This window comes from Pristiophorus japonicus, chromosome 23 (genome assembly GCF_044704955.1).
Source record: "Pristiophorus japonicus isolate sPriJap1 chromosome 23, sPriJap1.hap1, whole genome shotgun sequence".
Lineage (NCBI taxonomy): Eukaryota > Metazoa > Chordata > Chondrichthyes > Pristiophoridae > Pristiophorus > Pristiophorus japonicus.
In genome coordinates, this window is record NC_091999.1 from 1,111,945 (window position 1) to 1,139,284 (window position 27,340).

General features: G+C 52.7%; 1 protein-coding gene across 1 annotated transcript in view; it reads right to left on the minus strand.

Moving 5' to 3' along the window:
* Positions 1-2,544: 2,544 nt before the first annotated feature.
* LOC139235676 (E3 ubiquitin-protein ligase RNF212B-like) overlaps positions 2,545-27,340 on the minus strand; it is a 202,084-nt gene continuing 177,288 nt past the window's right edge. Inside the window, exons 9-11 of the mRNA XM_070866716.1 lie at positions 14,403-14,460; positions 9,566-9,623; positions 2,545-2,588 (exon numbers count right to left, since the gene is read on the minus strand). Coding sequence (XP_070722817.1) covers positions 2,545-2,588; positions 9,566-9,623; positions 14,403-14,460 — 160 coding nt within the window. The remainder of the gene's footprint in view (positions 2,589-9,565; positions 9,624-14,402; positions 14,461-27,340) is intronic.

Consider the following 27,340-nt stretch of genomic DNA (forward strand, 5'->3'; position numbering starts at 1 on the left):
CTGCAGTTCACAGACTGCCGCGAACAACCCATAGCAGACACGACCTTTTTCAAGCCCACAACACACACCCAAAGGATCAACGACACCACCCCGGACCAGGAAATCAAACCCACCATGCCCAACAGCCCAGCAAGGCCAGGCTCACCTAGCAGCCCTGCAGGGCCAACAACACGCCAGCCCAGCGAGGGCACAGCCAACACACCAGAACAGACATTTGTACCGAGGCGGTCCACCAGGGAAAGAAAGGCTCCCGACCGCCTCACCTTGTAAATAGTTTTCACTTTGACTTTGCGGGGGGAGCGATGTTGTGTATCTGTAAAGCATGCACTCCCATGTTCCGCCACCAGGGAGCTCATTCCCTGAAGTCCCAAGAGATCCCAGCATCCCTTGGGAGCACTGTATATAAGCCGGCCCCTCAGGCCTGTTCCTCACTCTGGAGTGTCTTGTTAAAGACTGAGGTCACTGTTACTTTAACCTCCCTGTGTGTAGTCTCATCTGTGTTAGGAACACAATACATTTCCCCTAAAGATCCTGCAAATTCGCACTATCCCGCGAGGCGTCTTAGGTCGGCTACAAAGCTTGCCACGTTCTGGCCCTCGGCGCGATGGTGCGTGTAAAAGCGATACCTGGCCATTAAGATGTTCTCCTTCGGCTGGAGGTGTTCCCAGGCCAGCGCACACTGCTCTGTTTAAGTCTTGTCTGTTGGTTTGTCTGGTGCCAGCAGATTTTTGCGGAGGCCATATATCGAAGACCCACATACGGTGAGGAGAATCGCCCTGCACTTGATCGCCGTCTCAGCCGTGTCCAGCTTGTTTGCCATGAAGTACTGGTCAAGACGCTCAACGAAGGCTTCCCAATCATCACCCTTAACAAATCTCTCAAGAATACCAACAGCACCAATTTCCGCGTGAAAGTTCGTGATCTGTAACTCGTCGCCAGTTGTTATGTTCAGAATAACTCCACGAGACTGTGTTGTAAGCTCAAACCATTGTGACCTTGGTCTCTTTAATATAACTCCAAAGTGAGGCAGCAGCATGGTGGACTGCCCTTTATACCTGCTTGCTCCAGGGTACACAGGTGATCCATAGGTCTCCCACAGGTGTGCCCCCTAGTGGCAAGTCTTACACATAGGTGAGGTTCACATACATAACAAACATCATCATATTTTTCCATCACAGACCTTGAAAGCAGTTTCCCAGCCGCACCTTCTCTCCCTCTCACTGGGGCTGGTCCCCAGAGAGTTAAAGGTCAGTGTCTGAGCTACTCCCCCCCACCCCAGTCCCCCTTCGGAGAGGGGAGTCCTTCATCCCCCTGCTGTTTAGTGCCGGATTGGACCTCAAGTCCCAGGGGGTTAAGCTGAGGGCCCCATCTGCACTCTCGAGGGGACGCTGACAATCCCGCGGTCACTGTTGGGAGAAGAGCGGGCGAGTTCTCCCCGGTGTCCACCCGCAAACCAACACCAACAACAACAACACAACTTGTGTTTATATGGTACTTTTAATGCAGTGAAACGTTTCATGGCGCGTGACAGGAGTATTATGAGATAAAGATTTGACACCGAGCCACATAAGGAGTAATTAGCACATCAAGGAGGTATGTTTTAAGGATGAAAGAGAGGTAGAGAGGTGGAGAGGTTTAGGGAGGGAGTTCCAGAGCTTGGGGCCCAGGCAACAGAAGGCACGGCCACCGATGGTGGAGCGATTATAATCAGGGATGCTCAGGAGGGCAGAATTAGAGGAGCGCAGACATCTCGGGGGGTTGTGGGGCTGGAGGAGATTACAGAGATAGGGAGGGGTGAGGGCCATGGAGGGATTTTTAAACAAGGATGAGAATTTTGAAATCGCGACGTTGCTTAACCGGAAGTCAATGTAGGTCAGCGAGCACAGGGGCTGATGGGTGAGCGGGACTTGGTGCGAGTTAGGACATGGGCAGCCGAGTTTTGGATCACCTCTAGTTTCCCTAGGGTAGAATGTGGGAGGCCAGCCAGGAGTGCGTTGGAATAGTTAAGTCTAGCGGTAACAAAGACATGGATGAGGGCTTCAGCAGCGGATGAGCTGAGGCAGGGGGCGGAGACGGGCGATGTTACGGAGGTGGAAATAGGCGGTTTTAGTTATACTGCGGCTATGTGGTCAAAAGCTCATTTCAAGATCAAATATGATGCCAAGGTTGCGAACAGTCTGGTTCAGCCTCAGACAGGAGTTGTGGCGAGGGATGGAGTCAGTGGTTAGGGAACGGAATTTGTGGCGGGGACTGAAAACAATGGCTTCGGTCTTCCCAATATTCAATTGGAGGAAATTTCTGCTCATCCAGAGCTGGATGTCGGACAAGAAGTCTGACAATTTAGAGACCGTGGAGGGGTCGAGAGAAGTGGGTGGGGGAGTGAGGTAGAGCTGGGTGTCTCAGCGTACATGTGGAAACTGACGGCGTGTTTTCAGATGATGTCGCCAAGGGGTAACATGTAGATGAGAAATAAGAGGACAGACAGACAAAGAGAGCCAGACAGACAGAGAGAGCGACAGAGAGAAAGATCTGAGCCTGCGGTCCTTACCTGTATGAGAAGCTGTCTCCAGACCCTGCAGAAGGTGAGCCTAGAAATCAAACAGACAAATTAACTGTCACAAATATAAATACAGACACCACCACAGCTCCATGTGTATTCCACGTCCCCACCACACCCAGTCTGGTACTGAGCCCCAAACACAGCATAAAGGGCCCAGTTAGTACTGAGAACTGATCCCAGCTGGGGGATAAAATTGGTCTCAGTGCCCAAATAGTTAGAAAGGGAAAAACCAGCAGCAGTTCCCACTCCCGATCACTCATCATCATCATAGGCAGTCCCTCAGAATCGAGGAAGACTTGCTTCCACTCTTAACATGAGGTCTTAGGTGACTGAACAGTCCAATATGAGAACCACAGTCCCTGTCACAGGTGGGACAGACAGTGGTTGAGGGAAGGGGAGGGTGGGACTGGTTTGCCGCACGCTCCTTCCGCTGCCTGCGCTTGCTTTCTGCACGCTCTCGGCGACGAGACTCGAGGTGCTCAGCGCCCTCCCGGATGCACTTCCACCTCTTAGGGCGGTCTGGTCTTTGGTCAGGGATTCCCAGGTGTTGGTGGGGATGTTGCACTTTATCAAGGAGGGTTTGAGGGTGTCCTTGTAACGTTTCCTCTGCCCACCGTTGGCTCATTTGGCATGTAGGAGATCCAAGTAGAGCGCTTGCTTTGGAAGTCTCGTGTCTGGCTTGCGAACAATGTGGCCTGCCCAGCAAAGCTGATCAAGTGATTCCCGATCACAATTCAGTGGCCCACTGCTAGAAAGCGTGTGCACACATGTTAGACAACGAGTGAAGACAAGAGTGGACTCGGGTGTGATGGCCCCTGAGAACCAGTTACCCTGCTGACGCTATTCGGGCCTGAGTGTGGAGAACGGTCAGTTGGTTACGATGCTGGGGAGCACCCTGTGAATGTGGCACTTGGGCGTACTGATGACATGGTCCTCAGACAGAGGAGGAAGGGGAGGACAGACGGTGATGAGAGAGAGGGGGAGGGGGAGAGAGGGTGATCAGAGAGAGGGGGAGGGGGAGAGAGGGTGATCAGAGAGAGGGAGAGGGGGAGAGACGGTGATCAGAGAGAGGGGGGAGGGGGAGAGAGGATGATCAGAGAGAGGGGGAGGGGGAGAGAGGGTGATCAGAGAGGGGGAGGGGGAGAGAGGGTGATCAGAGAGAGGGGGAGGGGGAGAGAGGGTGATCAGAGAGAGGGGGAGGGGGAGAGACGGTGATCAGAGAGAGGGAGAGGGGGAGAGAGGGTGATCAGAGAGAGAGGGGAGGGGGAGAGAGGGTGATCAGAGAGAGGGGGGGAGGAGAAACAGTGATCAGAGAGAGGGGGAGGAGGAGAGAAGGTGATCAGAGAGAGAGGGGGAGGAGGAGAGAGGGTGATCAGAGAGAGGGGGAGGGTGAGAGAGGGTGATCAGAGAGAGGGGGAGGGGGAGAGACGGTGATCAGAGAGAGGGGGGGGGAGGAGAAACAGTGATCAGAGAGAGGGGGAGGAGGAGAGAAGGTGATCAGAGAGAGAGGGGGAGGAGGAGAGAGGGTGGGGAGAGAGGGTGATCAGAGAGAGGGGGAGGGGGAGAGAGGGTGATCAGAGAGAGGGGGAGCGGGGAGAGAGGGTGATCAGAGAGAGGGGGAGGGGAGAGAGGGTGATCAGAGAAGGGGGGGAGGAGGAGAGAAGGTGATCAGAGAGAGAGGGGGAGGGGAGAGAGGGTGATCAGAGTGGGGGGGAGGAGGAGAGACAGTGATCAGAGAGAGGGGGAGGGGAGAGAAGGTGATCAGAGAGAGAGGGGGAGGGGGGGAGAGAGGGTGATCAGAGAGAGGGGGAGGGGAGAGAGGGTGATCAGAGAGAGGGGGAGGGGGAGAGACAGTGATCAGAGAGAGGGGAGGGGTAGAGACGGTGATCAGAGCGAGGGGGAGGGGGAGAGAGGGTGATCAGAGAGAGGGGGAGGGGGAGAGAGGGTGATCAGAGAGAGGGGGAGGGGGAGAGACGGTGATCAGAGAGAGGGGGAGGGGGAGACAGGGTGATCAGAGAGAGGGGGAGGGGGAGAGAGGGTGATCAGAGAGAGGGGGAGGGGGAGAGACAGTGATCAGAGAGAGGGGGAGGGGGAGAGACAGTGATCAGAGAGAGGGGAGGGGTAGAGACGGTGATCAGAGCGAGGGGGAGGGGGAGAGAGGGTGATCAGAGAGAGGGGGAGGGGGAGAGAGGGTGATCAGAGAGAGGGGGAGGGGGAGAGAAGGTGTTCAGAGAGAGGGGGAGGGGGAGAGAGGGTGATCAGAGAGAGGGGGAGGGGGAGAGAGGGTGATCAGAGAGAGGGGGAGGGGGAGAGAGGGTGATCAGAGAGAGAGAGGGGGGAGAGGGTGATCAGAGAGAGGGGGAGGGGAGAGAAGGTGTTCAGAGAGAGGGGGAAGGGGAGAGAGGGTGATCAGAGAGAGGGGGAGGGGGAGAGAGCGTGATCAGAGAGAGGGGGAGGGGGAGAGAGGGTGATCAGAGAGAGGGGGAGGTGGAGAGAGGGTGATCAGAGAGAGGGGGAGGGGAGAGAGAGTGATCAGAGAGGGGGGGGAGGAGAAACAGTGATTAGAGAGAGGGGGAGGAGGAGAGAAGCTGATCAGAGAGAGGGGGAGGGGAGAGAGGGTGATCAGAGAGAGTGGGAGGGGAGAGAGGGTGATCAGAGAGAGGGGGAGGGGGAGAGAGGGTGATCAGAGAGAGGGAAAGGGGGAGAGAGGGTGATCAGAGAGAGTGGGAGGGGGAGAGAGGGTGATTAGAGAGAAGGGGAGGAGGAGAGAGGGTGATCAGAGAGAGGGGGAGGGGAGAGAGGGTGATCGGAGAGAGGGGGAGGGGGCGAGAGGGTGATCAGAGAGAGGGGGAGGGGAGAGAGGGTGATCAGAGAGGAGGGGAGGAGAAACAGTGATTAGAGAGAGGGGGAGGAGGAGAGAAGGTGATCAGAGAGAGGGGGAGGGGGAGAGAGGGTGATCAGAGAGAGGGGGAGGGGAGAGAGGGTGATCAGAGAGAGGGGGAGGGGAGAGAGGGGGAGGGGAGAGAGGGTGATCAGAGAGAGGTGGAGGGGGAGAGAGGGTGATCAGAGAGAGGGGGAGGGGGAGAGAGGGTGATCAGAGAGGAGGGGAGGAGAAACAGTGATTAGAGAGAGGGGGAGGAGGAGAGAAGGTGATCAGAGAGAGGGGGAGGGGGAGAGAGGGTGATCAGAGAGAGGGGGAGGGGAGAGAGGGTGATCAGAGAGAGGGGGAGGGGAGAGAGGGTGATCAGAGAGAGGTGGAGGGGGAGAGAGGGTGATCAGAGAGAGGGGGAGGGGGAGAGAGGGTGATCAGAGAGAGTGGGAGGGGGAGAGAGGGTGATCAGAGAGAGTGGGAGGGGGAGAGAGGGTGATCAATGGGAGAGGGAGTGGGAGAGACGGTGATCAGAGAGAGGGGGAGGGGGAGAGAGGGTGATCAGAGAGAGGGGGAGGGGGAGAGACCGTGATCGGAGAGAGTGGGAGGGGGAGAGAGGGTGATCAGAGAGAGGGGGAGGGGAGAGAGGGTGATCAGAGAGGAGGGGAGGAGAAACAGTGATTAGAGAGAGGGGGAGGAGGAGAGAAGGTGATCAGAGAGAGGGGGAGGGGGAGAGAGAGTGATCAGAGAGAGGGGGAGGGGAGAGAGGGTGATCAGAGAGAGGGAGAGGGGGAGAGAGGGTGATCAGAGAGAGGGAAAGGGGGAGAGAGGGTGATCAGAGAGAGTGGGAGGGGGAGAGAGGGTGATTAGAGAGAAGGGGAGGAGGAGAGAGGATGATCAGAGAGAGGGGGAGGGGAGAGAGGGTGATCAGAGAGAGGGGGAGGGGAGAGAGGGTGATCAGAGAGAGGGGGAGGGGGAGAGAGGGTGATCAGAGAGAGGGGGAGGGGAGAGAGGGTGATCAGAGAGAGTGGGAGGGGGAGAGAGGGTGATCAGAGAGAGGGGGAGGGGGAGAGAGGGTGATCAGAGAGAGGGGGAGGGGGAGAGAGGGTGATCAGAGAGAGGGGGAGGGGAGAGAGGGTGATCAGAGAGAGGGGGAGGGGGAGAGACGGTGATCGGAGAGAAGGGGAGGAGGAGAGAGGGTGATCAGAGAGAGGGGGAGGGGGGGAGAGGGTGATCAGAGAGAGGGGGAGGGGGAGAGAGGGTGATCAGAGAGAGGGGGAGGGGGAGAGACGGTGATCGGAGAGAAGGGGAGGAGGAGAGAGGGTGATCAGAGAGAGGGGGAGGGGGGGAGAGGGTGATCAGAGAGAGGGGGAGGGGGAGAGAGGGTGATCAGAGAGAGGGGGAGGGGAGAGAGGGTGATCAGAGAGGGGAGGGAGGAGAAACAGTGATTAGAGAGAGGGGGAGGAGGAGAGAAGGTGATCAGAGAGAGGGGGAGGGGGAGAGAGGGTGTTCAGAGAGAGGGGAAGGGGAGAGAGAGTGATCAGAGAGAGGGGAAGGGGAGAGAGGGTGATCAGAGAGAGGGAAAGGGGAGAGAGAGTGATCAGAGAGAGGGGGAGGGGAGAGAGGGTGATCAGAGAGAGGGGGAGGAGGAGAGAAGGTGATCAGAGAGAGGGGGAGGGGGAGAGAGGGTGATCAGAGAGAGGGGAAGGGGAGAGAGAGTGATCAGAGAGAGGGGAAGGGGAGAGAGGGTGATCAGAGAGAGAGGGAGGGGGAGAGAGAGTGATCAGAGAGAGGGGGAGGGGAGAGAGAGTGATCAGAGAGAGGGGGAGGGGGAGAGAGGGTGATCAGAGAGAGGGGAAGGGGAGAGAGGGTGATCAGAGAGAGGAGGAGGGGGAGAGAGGGTGATCAGAGAGAGGGGGAGGGGGAGAGAGGGTGATCAGAGAGAGGGGGAGGGGGAGAGAAGGTGATCAGAGAGAGGGGGAGGGGGAGAGAGAGTGATCAGAGAGAGGGGAAGGGGAGAGAGGGTGATCAGAGAGAGGGGGAGGGGGAGAGAGGGTGATCAGAGAGAGGGGGAGGGGGAGAGAGGGTGATCAGAGAGAGTGGGAGGGGGAGAGAGGGTGATCAGAGAGAGGGGGAGGGGGAGAGAGGGTGATCAGAGAGAGTGGGAGGGGGAGAGAGGGTGATCAGAGAGAGGGGGAGGGGAGAGAGGGTGATCAGAGAGAGTGGGAGGGGGAGAGAGGGTGATCAGAGAGAGGGGGAGGGGGAGAGAGGGTGATCAGAGAGAGTGGGAGGGGGAGAGAGGGTGATCAGAGAGAGGGGGAGGGGGAGAGAGGGTGATCAGAGAGAGGGGGAGGGGGAGAGAGGGTGATCAGAGAGAGGGGGAGGGGGAGAGAGGGTGATCAGAGAGAGGGGGAGGGGGAGAGAGGGTGATCAGAGAGAGGGGGAGGGGGAGAGACAGTGATCAGAGAGAGGGGGAGGGGGAGAGAGGGTGATCAGAGAGAGGGGGAGGGGGAGAGAGGGTGATCAGAGAGAGGGGGAGGGGGAGAGAGGGTGATCAGAGAGAGGGGGAGGGGGAGAGAGGGTGATCAGAGAGAGGGGGAGGGGGAGAGAAGGTGATCAGAGAGAGGGGGAGGGGGAGAGAGGGTGATCAGAGAGGGGGGGAGGGGGAGAGAGGGTGATCAGAGAGAGGGGGAGGGGGAGAGAGGGTGATCAGAGAGAGGGGGAGGGGGAGAGACGATGATCGGAGAGAGGGGGGAAGGGGAGAGAAGGTGATCAGAGAGAGGGGGAGGGGGAGAGAGGGTGATCAGAGAGAGGGGGAGGGGGAGAGAGGGTGATCAGAGAGAGGGGGAGGGGGAGAGACAGTGATCAGAGAGAGGGGGAGGGGGAGAGAAGGTGATCAGAGAGAGGGGGAGGGGGAGAGACAGTGATCAGAGAGAGGGGGAGGGGGAGAGAGGGTGATCAGAGAGAGGGGGAGGGGGAGAGACAGTGATCAGAGAGAGGGGGAGGGGGAGAGACGATGATCGGAGAGAGGGGGGAAGGGGAGAGAAGGTGATCAGAGAGAGGGGGAGGGGGAGAGACAGTGATCAGAGAGAGGGGGAGGGGGAGAGAGGGTGATCAGAGAGAGGGGGAGGGGGAGAGACAGTGATCAGAGAGAGGGGGAGGGGGAGAGAGGGTGATCAGAGAGAGGGGGAGGGGGAGAGAGGGTGATCAGAGAGAGGGGGAGGGGCAGAGAGGGTGATCAGAGAGAGGGGGAGGGGGAGAGAGGGTGATCAGGGGGAGGGGGAGGGGGAGAGACGATGATCGGAGAGAGGGGGGAAGGGGAGAGAAGGTGATCAGAGAGAGGGGGGAAGGGGAGAGAGGGTGATCAGGGGAAGGGGGAGGGGGAGAGAGGGTGATCAGAGAGAGAGGGGGAGGGGGAGGCACTGAAAGACCACAGACGGGGGGGGGGAGGGGGGAGAGATGGTCCTCAGAGAGTGGGGGGGGGAGGCTGAGCTGAGCTAAAACCCAGACCGCTGCACCGTGTAGTTACTCAGGTGAATCACAATTCACCTCCACCCCGCTCGGTATAAAGAACATAAGAATTAGGAGCAGGAGTCGGCCATTCGGCCCCTCGAGCCCGCTCCACCATTCAGTGAGATCACGGCTGATCTTCTACCTCAACCCCACTTTCCTGCACTACCTCCATATTCCTTAATTCCCTTAATATCCAAAAATCTACCTGTAGGTTATGTTGGCACCTTTGGTAATGATTCCACGAGGCAGGGTATGGTACTTAAACTGTGTAGAGTGTAGTCCTTTATTTGCAGCTCCTCGAGTGAGCACCAAGCTGTGAGCTTCCTTTTATACTGGGTTAGCTGCAGTGTGCAGGTAACCCTTAGGTCTCCAGCAGCAGCGCCCTCTGGTGTACAGGTAAGGTGTTTACAGGGTGACGGTACAGTCAGTGTTACAGACACCATACAACAATACAAGCATGCATACATAACACTATCGATCTCTGTCTTGAATATACTCACGACTGAGCCTCCCCAGCCCTCTCGGGTAGAGAATTCCAAAGATTCACCTCCATCCCCCCGGAGGATGAGCTGCAGTCTGTCGCCGTGCCCCCTACCCCCGGGGACTGACCTCCCAGCACTCACCCATGGTGGCGTCTCTTGGCGTGCTCCTACCCGAGGTTACGGAGCTCCCTCTGGGTGTCTGTGAACGAGAGAGCAGTCACAGTACAGGCATGGATGTGCTATTCAGCCACTCCTCCGAGCAGCACTTCATCGACTTCTTGTGTTTAATAACTTTATTGAAAAAGAATCGCACCCTGTCCGGACTCGGCTGATCTGGCCCGACATTTGGGATTCCATGGACACTGGTTTCCCCACCCAAGGACATCGCCCGAGTGCTCGTCTGTATGTGTGAGCCCCAGGAAATGTGCACTGAGGCCATCAGGGTGTCAGCCGTGGCTCAGTGAGCAGCACTCTCGCCTCTGAGTCAGAAGGTTGTGGGTTTAAGTCCCACTCCAGGGACTCGAGCACAAAAATCTAGGTTGACACCCCCAGTGCAGTGCTGAGGGAGTGATGGCTTTCGGATGAGACGTTAAACCGAGGCCCCGTCTGGTCTCTCAGGTGGACGTAAAAGATCCCACGGCCACTATTTCGAAGAAGAGCAGGGGAGTTATGTCCTGGGGCCAATATTTATCCCTCAATCAAAAAAACAGATTATCTGGTCATTATCACACTGCTGTTTGTGGGAGCTTGCTGTGCGCTCATTGGCCGCTACGTTTCCCACATTACAACAGTGACTACTTCCCAAAAGTACTTCATTGGCTGCAAAGCGCCTTGAGACGTCCGGTGGTCGTGAAAGGCGCTATATAAATGCAAGTCTTTCTTTTCTTTATCAGGGGAAGGCCGCATAGCCACTGAGAGGCAGTAAGGGGGCTTCAATTGGTACTAGGCCCCCAGAGCGGTGGAAGAGCCCAGGTTCCACCTATGGTCAGTGATGTGTTAGCTGATGGCAGCTGGTGAAGGGGGCCGGGTAGGGGCTTTAGTGCTCCCCATGGCCCTTGGGAAGAGCACCAGCCAGAATTGCTGCTCCTGATCACCAGCCTGTCCTCGCCGCACAGCACTGCGCCCAGTCATCAAGATTCACGGCGCGGCCCTCGACAACGTGGACCATTTCCCATATCTCGGGAGCCTCTTATCAACAAAAGCAGACATTGATGCCTCCAGTGCGGCAGTGCAGCCTTCGGACTCCTGAGAAAAAGAGTGTTTGAAGACCAGGCCCTCAAATCTACCACCAAGCTCATGGTCTACAGGGCTGTAGTAATACCCGCCCTCCTGTATGGGTCTGAGGCATAGACCATGTACAGAAGGCACCTCAAATCACTGGAGATATATCACCAACGATGTCTCTGCAAGATCCTGCAAATCCCCTGGGAGGACAGGCGCACCAACATCAGTGTCCTCGACCAGGCCCAACATCCCCAGCATCGAAGCACTGACCACACTCGACCAGCTTCGCTGCGCAGGCCACATAGTCCGCATGGCAGATACGAGACTCCCAGAGCAATTGCTCTTTGCGGAGCTCCTTTATGGCAAACGAGCCAAAGGTGGGCAGCAGAAACGTTACAGGGAAGCCCTCAAAGCCTCCCTGATAAAGTGCAACATCCCCACTGACACCTGGGAGTCCCTGGCCGAAGACCGCCCTAGGTGGAGAAAGTGCATCCGGAGGGCGTTGAGCTCTTCGAATCTGAACGCCGCGAGCGTGAAGAGGTCAAGCGCAGGCAGCGGAAGGAGCGTGCAGCAAAACCAGTTCCACCCACCTCTTCCTTCGACGAATGTCTGTCCCACCTGTGACAGGGTCTGTGGCTCTCATATTGGACTGTTCAGCTATCAAAGAACTCACTTCAGGAGTGGAAGCAAGTCTTCCTCGATTCTGAGGCACCGCCTATGATGAGTGACTCTTACTGGAAAGTGAGTGTGTGTGTGTGTGTAAGAAGGGACAACAGACTTGGCTGTAAAACCCTGCTCACACTCACTGGGCTGGATTTTGGGCTTTGATGATTTCAGGGCGGCAATGGTGGCGGGGCGGTAAAGTTTGCGCCCGGGAGCAGTTTGTGCCTCAGTGAGTAACATCGGGCAGCTGGGCCCTGAGTCAGGGGGCGCAGCGCTAAGGGAGGCGTTGTACACCCCTCTCGGGCCGTTAGGATGGGAAACTCCCGAGCTAAACAGCCGGGCCGGGAGCGCTCCGAGAGACGCCTGGGGAGAAAAAAAAATCCGAAATTACCCCACACAAAAACATTCTCAAAACATTGCCCATGCCACCACAACATAAACCACAAAAAAAATAATGGAGAAAACAATCACACTGACCTTAGGAGTCCATTACCTACCTCTCTGCAGTCGGTATCGTTGGACTGCCTGATTTCCCAGGTGGTCACTGCAGAGTACACGGGTCAAAACTCGCACCGGTGTTGCAACCAGGACGTTGCACACCGGCGCAGCTCTTCTGGGTGGTGCTGTTCCGCGCTGTTGCAAAGCGGGCCCCGAAAACCCCCGTGGTGCGCTGGAGGCTGACCAACTGCCCGCCCGGAAGACCCCAATGTGGCCATTGCCGCCGCTTTGTGGCGAAAAACAGAACGCAGACGTGCCGAAAACCGCCCCAGTGTCTCAGCTCACACACGGACAGAAGGACACCGAGGCAAGGTATGGGAGGGTGGCCAGTGCCAACGTAATTGTACACCTCTCTTGGGCACTAGCATGGGAAAATCCCGAGCTAAAGAGCCGACCCGGGAACGCTCTGAGAGACGCCTGGGGAGAAAAAAACCCCACACAAAAACATTCCCAAAACATTGCCCACGCCACCACAACACAAATTGGTGACATCCTCAGGACCCAGGTCACTGTTTGGAGCATGGGCAGGAGCATCGCCGGGGCCCTGGTGAAGCAGAGGAACGGGAAGGTCGTGGCGGAGGTGCAGTGAATGATCGAAGCGGCGGAGGGTTGCGGGACCGTGGCTGAGATTTGGTGGGTGATCGTGGCAGAGGTTCAGTGAATGTTTGGTGCGGAGGGAAATTGTGGCGGAGGTTCGGCGAGTGTTTTGTGACGGAGGAGCGGTGAGAGATTGTGGCGGAGGTGCGGCGAATATTTGTGGCGGAGGAGCGCGAGAGTTCGTGGCGGGGGTGCGGCAAATGCGGGTTCGGGGGCCCAGAAGAGCCGAGGGCCCAGGGACAGCACGGGCCCAGCCCACACTGCGATATGTGGGCGCACACTTGGTCCGTGCAGCAGAGCAGGTCTCCAGTTGTCCTGGTTAACCCTTGCCACTGGATAAAGGCCTAGCTCTGTCAAGCCCGTGTGGTGGCTGGTGTGCAACGGCCACCCCATGTTAAACAAATCCACCCACAGGCATCGTCCACCCTTTTAACTGGAGTTCTGGACTGGAATATCCTTCATTGAAACATCTGTGAACTCATGTGGAAGCAAGTCATCCTGGTTCAAGGGGCCGCCGATGAATTGTACCCCTGTGAGGAGATAACATACTTCAAGAGAGAGAGGGGCGGGGGAAGAATTATTCCAGGTCGTTCAAATCCACTCCCGCCCCGGAGCCTCGATTAAACAGCCTCTGTCTGCACAACATGGGCTGACTTTCAAATTTCTGCCATTTCCTTATTCCCCGTAATAATTTCTCCTGCCTCAGCTTCGAAGGGACCAACATTTACTTTTGCTACTCTGTGCTCTTACAATCGTTTTTTATATTTCTTGCCAGTTTTCTCTCAGTCTATTTTTTCCTTTTTTTGTCAATGTTTTGGTCATCCTTCACTGGTTTCTGAAACTCCCAATCCTCAGGTCTACTACTATTCTTCGCAATATTATAAGCTTCCTCTTTCAATCTAATGGAACTGAGGTGAGAGCAGTCACACTATACGGAGACACCGGAGGTGAGAGCAACAACATATATTTATATAGTACCTTTAATGTGTTGAAACGTCCCAAAGCGCTCCACAGGAGTATTATGAGATAAAAAATTTGACACCGAGCCGCATAAGTGGAAATTAGTGCAGGTGAGCAAAAGCTTGGTCAGAGAGGTCGGTTTTAAGGAGCATCTTAAAGGAGGAGTGAGAGGTAGAGAGGCGGAGAGGTTTAGGGAGGGAGTTCCAGAGCTTGGGGCCCAGGCAACAGAAGGCACGGCCACCGATGGTGGAGCGATTATAATCAGGGATGGTCAGGAGGGCAGAATTAGAGGAGCCCAGACATCTCGGGGGGTTGTGGGGCTAGAGGAGATTACAGAGATAGGGAGGGGCGAGGGCCATGGAGGGATTTGTAAACAAGGATGGGAATTTTCAAAATGAGGCGTTGCTTAACCGGAAGCCATTTTAGGGCAGTGAGCACAGGGGGTGATGGGTGAGCGGGACCTGGTGTGAGTTAGGACACGGGGCAGTGAGCACAGGGGGTGATGGGTGAATGGGTCTTGGTGCGAGTTCAGACACGGGGCAGCGAGCACAGGGGGTGATGGGTGAGCGGGACTCGGTGTGAGTTAGGACACGGGGCAGCGAGCACAGGGGGTGATGGGTGAGTGGGACTTGGTGTGAGTTCGGACACGGGGCAGTGAGCACAGGGGGTGATGGGTGAGCGGGACTTGGTGCGAGTCAGGACACGGGGCAGTGAGCACAGGGGGTGATGGGTGAGTGGGACTTGGTGCGAGTTCAGACACGGGGCAGCGAGCACAGGGGGTGATGGGTGAGCGGGACTCGGTGTGAGTTAGGACACGGGGCAGCGAGCACAGGGGGTGATGGGTGAGTGGGACTTGGTGCGAGTTCAGACACGGGGCAGCGAGCACAGGGGGTGATGGGTGAGCGGGACTTGGTGCGAGTTAGGACACGGGCAGCCGAGTTTTGGATCACCTCTAGTTTATGTGGGATAGAATGTGGGAGGCCAGCCAGGAGCCAGCAGTCACACTATACTGAGACAGTAGAATGAAGATCCTTACCAGAAAACCACCTGATCGTGAAACACTGCTCCCAGTAATGTGTCCCACTGACTCAGGCCTGTTGTTTGAAGGAAAGTGGAGGGAGGAAAACAGCAATCAGCTCAGGACCTGTCAGAAACACCTAAAACGTCCGAACCCCTTCAACATCCCATTGGCTAATCACCCGAAACCCCTTCAACATCCCATTGGATAATCGTCCGAAATCCTTTCAACATCCCATTGGATAATCACCCGAAACCCCCTTAAACATCCCATTGGATAATCACCCGAAACCCCCTCAAACATCCCATTGGATAATCATCCGAAACCCTTTCAACATCCCATTGGATAATCACCCGAAACCCTTTCAACATCCCATTGGATAATCACCCGAAACCCCTTCAACATCCCATTGGATAATCACCCGAAACCCCTTCAACATCCCATTGGATAATCACCCGAAACCCCTTCAAACATCCCATTGGATAATCACCCGAAACCCCCTCAACATCCCATTGGATAATCACCCGAAACCGCTTCAACATCCCATTGGATAATCGTCCGAAACCCTTTCAACATCCCATTGGATAATCGGCCCAAACCCCCTCAAACATCCCATTGGATAATCACCATAAACCCCTTCAACATCCCATTGGATAATCGGCCCAAACCCCCTCAAACATCCCATTGGATAATCACCCGAAACCGCTTCAACATCCCATTGGATAATCGGCCGAAACCCCTTCAACATCCCATTGGATAATCGTCCGAAACCCTTTCAACATCCCATTGGATAATCACCCGAAACCCCCTTAAACATCCCATTGGATAATCACCCGAAACCCCCTCAAACATCCCATTGGATAATCATCCGAAACCCTTTCAACATCCCATTGGATAATCACCATAAACACCTTCAACATCCCATTGGATAATCGGCCCAAACCCCCTCAAACATCCCATTGGATAATCACCATAAACCCCTTCAACATCCCATTGGATAATCGGCCGAAACCCCCTCAAACATCCCATTGGATAATCGCCCGAAACCCCTCAAACATCCCATTGGATAATCGTCCGAAACCCTTTCAACATCCCATTGGATAATCGTCCGAAACCCTTTCAACATCCCATTGGATAATCGGCCGAAACACCCTCAAACATCCCATTGGATAATCACCCGAAACCCTTTCAACATCCCATTGGATAATCACCCGAAACCCCTTCAACATCCCATTGGATAATCGGCCGAAACCCCCTCAACATCCCATTGGATAATCACCCGAAACCCCTTAAACATCCCATTGGATAATCGGCCGAAACCCCCTCAACATCCCATTGGATAATCACCCGATACCCCTTAAACATCCCATTGGATAATCACCCGATACCCCTTAAACATCCCATTGGATAATCGGCCGAAACCTCTTCAACATCCCATTGGATAATCCCCGATACCCCTTAAACATCCCATTGGATAATCACCCGAAACCCCCTCAACATCCCATTGGATAATCACCCGAAACCCCTTCAACATCCCATTGGATAATCACCCGAAACCCCCTCAACATCCCATTGGAGAATCACCCGAAACCCCCTCAACATCCCATTGGATAATCGTCCGAAACCCTTTCAACATCCCATTGGATAATCACCCGAAACCCCCTCAACATCCCATTGGAGAATCACCCGAAACCCCCTCAACATCCCATTGGATAATCGTCCGAAACCCTTTCAACATCCCATTGGATAATCACCCGAAACCCCCTCAACATCCCATTGGAGAATCACCCGAAACCCCCTCAACATCCCATTGGATAATCACCCGAAACACCTTCAACATCCCATTGGATAATCGTCCGAAACTCTTTCAACATCCCATTGGATAATCGGCCCAAACCCCCTCAAACATCCCATTGGATAATCACCCGAAACCCCTTCAACATCCCATTGGATAATCGGCCGAAACCCCCTCAAACATCCCATTGGATAATCAACCGAAACCCCTCAAACATCCCATTGGATAATCGCCCGAAATCCCTCAAACATCCCATTGGATAATCGTCCGAAACCCTTTCAACATCCAATTGGATAATAGTCCGAAACCCTTTCAACATCCCATTGGATAATCGGCCGAAAGCCCCTCAAACATCCCATTGGATAATCACCCGAAACCCTTTCAACATCCCATTGGATAATCACCCGAAACCCCTTCAAAATCCCATTGGATAATCGGCCGAAACCCCCTCAACATCCCATTGGATAATCGCCCGATACCCCTTAAACATCCCATTGGAAAATCACCCGATACCCCTTCAACCTCCCATTGGATAATCGCCGATACCCCTTAAACATCCCATTGGATAATCACCCGATACCCCTCAAACATCCCATTGGATAATCACCCGATACCCCTTAAACATCCCATTGGATAATCGTCCGAAACCCCTTCAACGTCCCATTGGATAAACGGCCGAAACCTCTTCAACATCCCATTGGATAATCACCCGATACCCCTTAAACATCCCATTGGATAATCGTCCGAAACCCCTTAAACATCCCATTGGATAATCACCCGATACCCCTTAAACATCCCATTGGATAATCGTCCGAAACCCCTTCAACATCCCATTGGATAATCGTCCGAAACCCTTTCAACATCCCATTGGATAATCACCCGATACCCCTTAAACATCCCATTGGATAATCACCCGAAACCCCTTCAACATCCCATTGGATAATCGGCCGAAACCCTTTCAACATCCCATTGGATAATCGTCCGAAACCCCCTCAACATCCCATTGGATAATCGCCCGAAACCCCCTCAACATCCCATTGGATAATCACCCGATACCCCTTAAACATTCCATTGGATAATCACCCGAAACCCCCTCAAACATTCCATTGGATAATCACCCGAAACCCCTTCAACATCCCATTGGATAATCACACGAAACCCCTCAAACATCCCATTGGATAATCACCCGAAACCCCTTCAACATCCCATTGGATAATCACCCGAACCCCCTCAAACATCCCATTGGATAATCACCCGAAACCCCTTTAACATCCCATTGGATAATCACCCGAACCCCCTCAAACATCCCATTGGATAATCGGCCCAAACCCCCTCAAACATCCCATTGGATAATCGGCCCAAACCCCCTCAAACATCCCATTGGATAATCACCCGATACCCCTTAAACATCCCATTGGATAATCGCCCGAAACCCCTTCAACATCCCATTGGATAATCACCCGATACCCCTCAAACATCCCATTGGATAATCACCCGAACCCCCTCAAACATCCCATTGGATAATCGGCCCAAACCCCCTCAAACATCCCATTGGATAATCACCCGAACCCCCTCAAACATCCCGTTGGAAATCGGCCCAAACCCCCTTAAACATCCCATTGGATAATCGCCCGAAACCCCCTGAAACATCCCATTGGATAATCGCCCGAAACCCCCTTAAACATCCCATTGGATAATCGCCCGAAACCCCCTTAAACATCCCATTGGATAATCGCCCGAAACCCCCTCAAACATCCCATTGGATAATCACCCGAAACCCCCTTCAAACATCCTATTGGATAATCACCCGAAACCCCCTCAAACATCCCATTGGATAATCACCCGAACCCCCTCAAACATCCCATTGGATAATCGGCCCAAACCCCCTTAAACATCCCATTGGATAATCGCCCGAAACCCCCTTAAACATCCCATTGGATAATCGCCCGAAACCCCCTTAAACATCCCATTGGATAATCGCCCGAAACCCCCTCAAACATCCCATTGGATAATCACCCGAAACCCCCTTCAAACATCCTATTGGATAATCACCCGAAACCCCCTCAAACATCCCATTGGATAATCACCCGAACCCCCTCAAACATCCCATTGGATAATCGGCCCAAACCCCCTTAAACATCCCATTGGATAATCGCCCGAAACCCCCCTTAAACATCCCATTGGATAATCACCCGAAACCCCTTCAACATCCCATTGGATAATCGGCCGAAACCCCCTTTAACATTCCATTGGATAATCGCCCGAAACCCCCTCAACATCCCATTGGATAATCACCCGATACCCCTTCAACATACCATTGGATAATCGCCCGAAGCCCCCTTAAACATCCCATTGGATAATCACCCGAAACTCCTTCAACATCCCATTGGATAATCGGCCCAAACCCCCTCAAACATCCCATTGGATAATCGCCCGAAACCCCCTCAAACATCCCATTGGATAATCGTCCGAAACCCCCTTAACATCCCATTGGATATCGCCCGAAACCCCCTCAACATCCCATTGGATATCGCCCGAAACCCCCTCAAACATCCCATTGGATAATCGGCCCAAACCCCTTCAACATCCCATTGGATAATCGGCCCAAACCCCCTCAAAAATCCCATTGGATAATCGCCCGAAACCCCCTTAACATCCCATTGGATATCGCCCGAAACCCCCTCAACATCCCATTGGATATCGCCCGAACCCCCTCAGCATCCCATTGGATAATCGTCCGAAACCCCCTTAACATCCCATTGGATAATCACCCGAAACCCCCTCAGCATCCCATTGGATAATCGTCCGAAACCCCCTTAACATCCCATTGGATGTCGCCCGAAACCCCCTCAACATCCCATTGGATATCGCCCGAAACCTCTTAAACATCCCATTGGATAATCGCCCGAAACCCCTTCAAACATCCCATTGGATATCGTCTGAAAACCCCTCAAACATCCCATTGGATAATCACCCGAAACCCCTTAAACATGCCATTGGATAATCACCCGAAACCCCCACACACATCCCATTGGATAATCACCCGAAACCCTTTCAACATCCCATTGGATAATCACCCGATACCCCTTAAACATCCCATTGGATAATCGTCCGAAACCCCTTAAACATCCCATTGGATAATCACCCGATACCCCTTAAACATCCCATTGGATAATCGTCCGAAACCCCTTCAACATCCCATTGGATAATCGTCCGAAACCCTTTCAACATCCCATTGGATAATCACCCGATACCCCTTAAACATCCCATTGGATAATCACCCGAAACCCCTTCAACATCCCATTGGATAATCGGCCGAAACCCTTTCAACATCCCATTGGATAATCGTCCGAAACCCCCTCAACATCCCATTGGATAATCGCCCGAAACCCCCTCAACATCCCATTGGATAATCACCCGATACCCCTTAAACATTCCATTGGATAATCACCCGAAACCCCCTCAAACATTCCATTGGATAATCACCCGAAACCCCTTCAACATCCCATTGGATAATCACACGAAACCCCTCAAACATCCCATTGGATAATCACCCGAAACCCCTTCAACATCCCATTGGATAATCACCCGAACCCCCTCAAACATCCCATTGGATAATCACCCGAAACCCCTTTAACATCCCATTGGATAATCGGCCCAAACCCCCTCAAACATCCCATTGGATAATCGGCCCAAACCCCCTCAAACATCCCATTGGATAATCACCCGATACCCCTTAAACATCCCATTGGATAATCGCCCGAAACCCCTTCAACATCCCATTGGATAATCACCCGATACCCCTCAAACATCCCATTGGATAATCACCCGAACCCCCTCAAACATCCCATTGGATAATCGGCCCAAACCCCCTCAAACATCCCATTGGATAATCACCCGAACCCCCTCAAACATCCCGTTGGAAATCGGCCCAAACCCCCTTAAACATCCCATTGGATAATCGCCCGAAACCCCCTGAAACATCCCATTGGATAATCGCCCGAAACCCCCTTAAACATCCCATTGGATAATCGCCCGAAACCCCCTTAAACATCCCATTGGATAATCGCCCGAAACCCCCTCAAACATCCCATTGGATAATCGCCCGAAACCCCCTTAAACATCCCATTGGATAATCGCCCGAAACCCCCTTAAACATCCCATTGGATAATCGCCCGAAACCCCCTCAAACATCCCATTGGATAATCACCCGAAACCCCCTTCAAACATCCTATTGGATAATCACCCGAAACCCCCTCAAACATCCCATTGGATAATCACCCGAACCCCCTCAAACATCCCATTGGATAATCGGCCCAAACCCCCTTAAACATCCCATTGGATAATCGCCCGAAACCCCCCTTAAACATCCCATTGGATAATCACCCGAAACCCCTTCAACATCCCATTGGATAATCGGCCGAAACCCCCTTTAACATCCCATTGGATAATCGCCCGAAACCCCCTCAACATCCCATTGGATAATCACCCGATACCCCTTCAACATACCATTGGATAATCGCCCGAAGCCCCCTTAAACATCCCATTGGATAATCACCCGAAACCCCTTCAACATCCCATTGGATAATCGGCCCAAACCCCCTCAAACATCCCATTGGATAATCGCCCGAAACCCCCTCAAACATCCCATTGGATAATCGTCCGAAACCCCCTTAACATCCCATTGGATATCGCCCGAAACCCCCTCAACATCCCATTGGATATCGCCCGAAACCCCCTCAAACATCCCATTGGATAATCGGCCCAAACCCCTTCAACATCCCATTGGATAATCGGCCCAAACCCCCTCAAAAATCCCATTGGATAATCGCCCGAAACCCCCTTAACATCCCATTGGATATCGCCCGAAACCCCCTCAACATCCCATTGGATATCGCCCGAACCCCCTCAGCATCCCATTGGATAATCGTCCGAAACCCCCTTAACATCCCATTGGATAATCACCCGAAACCCCCTCAGCATCCCATTGGATAATCGTCCGAAACCCCCTTAACATCGCATTGGATGTCGCCCGAAACCCCCTCAACATCCCATTGGATATCGCCCGAAACCTCTTAAACATCCCATTGGATAATCGCCCGAAACCCCTTCAAACATCCCATTGGATATCGTCCGAAAACCCCTCAAACATCCCATTGGATAATCACCCGAAACCCCTTAAACATGCCATTGGATAATCACCCGAAACCCCCACACACATCCCATTGGATAATCACCCGAAACCCTTTCAACATCCCATTGGATAATCACCCGATACCCCTTCAACATCCCATTGGATAATCGTCCGAAAACCCCTCAAACATCCCATTGGATAATCACCCGAAACCCCCTCAAACATCCCATTGGATAATCATCCGAAACCCTTTCAACATCCCATTGGATAATCACCCGAAACCCTTTCAACATCCCATTGGATAATCACACGAAACACCCTCAACATCCCATTGGATAATCACCCGAAACCCCTTCAACATCCCATTGGATAATCACCCGAAACCCCTTCAAACATCCCATTGGATAATCGTCCGATACCCCTTCAACATCCCATTGGATAATCACCCGATACCCCTTCAACATCCCATTGGATAATCACCCGAAACCCTTTCAACATCCCATTGGATAATCACCCGAAACCCCCTCAACATCCCATTGGATAATCGTCCGATACCCCTTCAACATCCCATTGGATAATCACCCGAAACCCTTTCAACATCCCATTGGATAATCACCCGAAACCCCCTCAACATCCCATTGGATAATCACCCGAAACCCCTCAAACATCCCATTGGATAATCGCCGGAAACCCCTCAAACATCCCATTGGATAATCGCCCGAAACCCCCTTAACATCCCATTGGATATCACCCGAAACCCCCTCAACATCCCATTGGATATCGCCCGAACCCCCTCAGCATCCCATTGGATAATCGTCCGAAACCCCCTTAACATCCCATTGGATAATCGTCCGAAACCCCCTTAACATCCCATTGGATATCGCCCGAAACCCCCTCAACATCCCATTGGATATTGCCCGAAACCTCTTAAACATCCCATTGGATAATCGCCCGAAACCCCTTCAAACATCCCATTGGATATCGTCCGAAAACCCCTCAAACAGCCCATTGGATAATCACCCGAAACTCCTTGAACATGCCATTGGATAATCACCCGAAACCCCCACAAACATCCCATTGGATAATCGCCCGAAACCCTTTCAACATCCCATTGGATAATCACCCGATACCCCTTCAACATCCCATTGGATAATCGTCCGAAAACCCCTCAAACATCCCATTTGAAAATCACCCGAAACCCCCTCAAACATCCCATTGGATAATCATCCGAAACCCTTTCAACATCCCATTGGATAATCACCCGAAACCCTTTCAACATCCCATTGGATAATCACCCGAAACACCCTCAACATCCCATTGGATAATCACCCGAAACCCCTTCAACATCCCATTGGATAATCGTCCGATACCCCTTCAACATCCCATTGGATAATCACCCGATACCCCTTCAACATCCCATTGGATAATCGTCCGAAACCCTTTCAACATCCCATTGGATAATCACCCGATACCCCTTAAACATCCCATTGGATAATCACCCGATACCCCTTAAACATCCCATTGGATAATCACCCGAAACCCCTTCAACATCCCATTGGATAATCGGCCGAAACCCTTTCAACATCCCATTGGATAATCGTCCGAAACCCCCTCAACATCCCATTGGATAATCGCCCGAAACCCCCTCAACATCCCATTGGATAATCACCCGATACCCCTTAAACATCCCATTGGATAATCACCCGAAACCCCCTCAAACATTCCATTGGATAATCACCCGAAACCCCTTCAACATCCCATTGGATAATCATCCGAAACCCCTCAAACATCCCATTGGATAATCACCCGAAACCCCTTCAACATCCCATTGGATAATCACCCGAACCCCCTCAAACATCCCATTGGATAATCATCCGAAACCCCTTCAACATCCCATTGGATAATCACCCGAACCCCCTCAAACATCCCATTGGATAATCGGCCCAAACCCCCTCAAACATCCCATTGGATAATCGGCCCAAACCCCCTCAAACATCTCATTGGATAATCACCCGATACCCCTTAAACATCCCATTGGATAATCGCCCGAAACCCCTTCAACATCCCATTGGATAATCACCCGATACCCCTCAAACATCCCATTGGATAATCACCCGAACCCCCTCAAACATCCCATTGGATAATTGGCCCAAACCCCCTCAAACATCCCATTGGATAATCACCCGAACCCCCTCAAACATCCCATTGGAAATCGGCCCAAACCCCCTTAAACATCCCATTGGATAATCGCCCGAAACCCCCTTAAACATCCCATTGGATAATCGCCCGAAACCCCCTTAAACATCCCATTGGATAATCGCCCGAAACTCCCTCAAACATCCCATTGGATAATCACCCGAAACCCCCTTCAAACATCCTATTGGATAATCACCCGAAACCCCCTCAAACATCCCATTGGATAATCACCCGAACCCCCTCAAACATCCCATTGGATAATCGGCCCAAACCCCCTTAAACATCCCATTGGATAATCGCCCGAAACCCCCTTAAACATCCCATTGGATAATCACCCGAAACCCCTTCAACATCCCATTGGATAATCGGCCGAAACCCCCTTAACATCCCATTGGATAATCGCCCGAAATCCCCTCAACATCCCATTGGATAATCACCCGATACCCCTTCAACATACCATTGGATAATCGCCTGAAGCCCCCTTAAACATCCCATTGGATAATCACCCGAAACCCCTTCAACATCCCATTGGATAATCGGCCCAAACCGCCTCAAACATCCCATTGGATAATCGCCCGAAACCCCCTCAAACAGCCCATTGGATAATCGTCCGAAACCCCCTTAACATCCCATTGGATATCGCCCGAAACCCCCTCAACATCCCATTGGATATCGCCCGAAACCCCCTCAAACATCCCATTGGATAATCGGCCCAAACCCCTTCAACATCCCATTGGATAATCGGCCCAAACCCCCTCAAAAATCCCATTGGATAATCGCCCGAAACCCCCTTAACATCCCATTGGATATCGCCCGAAACCCCCTCAACATCCCATTGGATATCGCCCGAACCCCCTCAGCATCCCATTGGATAATCGTCCGAAACCCCCTTAACATCCCATTGGATAATCACCCGAAACCCCCTCAGCATCCCATTGGATAATCGTCCGAAACCCCCTTAACATCCCATTGGATGTCGCCCGAAACCCCCTCAACATCCCATTGGATATCGCCCGAAACCTCTTAAACATCCCATTGGATAATCGCCCGAAACCCCTTCAAACATCCCATTGGATATCGTCCGAAAACCCCTCAAACATCCCATTGGATAATCACCCGAAACCCCTTAAACATGCCATTGGATAATCACCCGAAACCCCCACACACATCCCATTGGATAATCACCCGAAACCCTTTCAACATCCCATTGGATAATCACCCGATACCCCTTCAACATCCCATTGGATAATCGTCCGAAAACCCCTCAAACATCCCATTGGATAATCACCCGAAACCCCCTCAAACATCCCATTGGATAATCATCCGAAACCCTTTCAACATCCCATTGGATAATCACCCGAAACCCTTTCAACATCCCATTGGATAATCACACGAAACACCCTCAACATCCCATTGGATAATCACCCGAAACCCCTTCAACATCCCATTGGATAATCACCCGAAACCCCTTCAAACATCCCATTGGATAATCGTCCGATACCCCTTCAACATCCCATTGGATAATCACCCGATACCCCTTCAACATCCCATTGGATAATCACCCGAAACCCTTTCAACATCCCATTGGATAATCACCCGAAACCCCTTCAACATCCCATTGGATAATCACCCGAACCCCCTCAAACATCCCATTGGATAATCACCCGAAACCCCTTTAACATCCCATTGGATAATCGGCCCAAACCCCCTCAAACATCCCATTGGATAATCGGCCCAAACCCCCTCAAACATCCCATTGGATAATCACCCGATACCCCTTAAACATCCCATTGGATAATCGCCCGAAACCCCTTCAACATCCCATTGGATAATCACCCGATACCCCTCAAACATCCCATTGGATAATCACCCGAACCCCTTCAAACATCCCATTGGATAATCGGCCCAAACCCCCTCAAACATCCCATTGGATAATCACCCGAACCCCCTCAAACATCCCGTTGGAAATCGGCCCAAACCCCCTTAAACATCCCATTGGATAATCGCCCGAAACCCCCTGAAACATCCCATTGGATAATCGCCCGAAACCCCCTTAAACATCCCATTGGATAATCGCCCGAAACCCCCTTAAACATCCCATTGGATAATCGCCCGAAACCCCCTCAAACATCCCATTGGATAATCGCCCGAAACCCCCTTAAACATCCCATTGGATAATCGCCCGAAACCCCCTTAAACATCCCATTGGATAATCGCCCGAAACCCCCTCAAACATCCCATTGGATAATCACCCGAAACCCCCTTCAAACATCCTATTGGATAATCACCCGAAACCCCCTCAAACATCCCATTGGATAATCACCCGAACCCCCTCAAACATCCCATTGGATAATCGGCCCAAACCCCCTTAAACATCCCATTGGATAATCGCCCGAAACCCCCCTTAAACATCCCATTGGATAATCACCCGAAACCCCTTCAACATCCCATTGGATAATCGGCCGAAACCCCCTTTAACATCCCATTGGATAATCGCCCGAAACCCCCTCAACATCCCATTGGATAATCACCCGATACCCCTTCAACATACCATTGGATAATCGCCCGAAGCCCCCTTAAACATCCCATTGGATAATCACCCGAAACCCCTTCAACATCCCATTGGATAATCGGCCCAAACCCCCTCAAACATCCCATTGGATAATCGCCCGAAACCCCCTCAAACATCCCATTGGATAATCGTCCGAAACCCCCTTAACATCCCATTGGATATCGCCCGAAACCCCCTCAACATCCCATTGGATATCGCCCGAAACCCCCTCAAACATCCCATTGGATAATCGGCCCAAACCCCTTCAACATCCCATTGGATAATCGGCCCAAACCCCCTCAAAAATCCCATTGGATAATCGCCCGAAACCCCCTTAACATCCCATTGGATATCGCCCGAAACCCCCTCAACATCCCATTGGATATCGCCCGAACCCCCTCAGCATCCCATTGGATAATCGTCCGAAACCCCCTTAACATCCCATTGGATAATCACCCGAAACCCCCTCAGCATCCCATTGGATAATCGTCCGAAACCCCCTTAACATCCCATTGGATGTCGCCCGAAACCCCCTCAACATCCCATTGGATATCGCCCGAAACCTCTTAAACATCCCATTGGATAATCGCCCGAAACCCCTTCAAACATCCCATTGGATATCGTCCGAAAACCCCTCAAACATCCCATTGGATAATCACCCGAAACCCCTTAAACATGCCATTGGATAATCACCCGAAACCCCCACACACATCCCATTGGATAATCACCCGAAACCCTTTCAACATCCCATTGGATAATCACCCGATACCCCTTCAACATCCCATTGGATAATCGTCCGAAAACCCCTCAAACATCCCATTGGATAATCACCCGAAACCCCCTCAAACATCCCATTGGATAATCATCCGAAACCCTTTCAACATCCCATTGGATAATCACCCGAAACCCTTTCAACATCCCATTGGATAATCACCCGAAACACCCTCAACATCCCATTGGATAATCACCCGAAACCCCTTCAACATCCCATTGGATAATCACCCGAAACCCCTTCAAACATCCCATTGGATAATCGTCCGATACCCCTTCAACATCCCATTGGATAATCACCCGATACCCCTTCAACATCCCATTGGATAATCACCCGAAACCCTTTCAACATCCCATTGGATAATCACCCGAAACCCCCTCAACATCCCATTGGATAATCGTCCGATACCCCTTCAACATCCCATTGGATAATCACCCGAAACCCTTTCAACATCCCATTGGATAATCACCCGAAACCCCCTCAACATCCCATTGGATAATCACCCGAA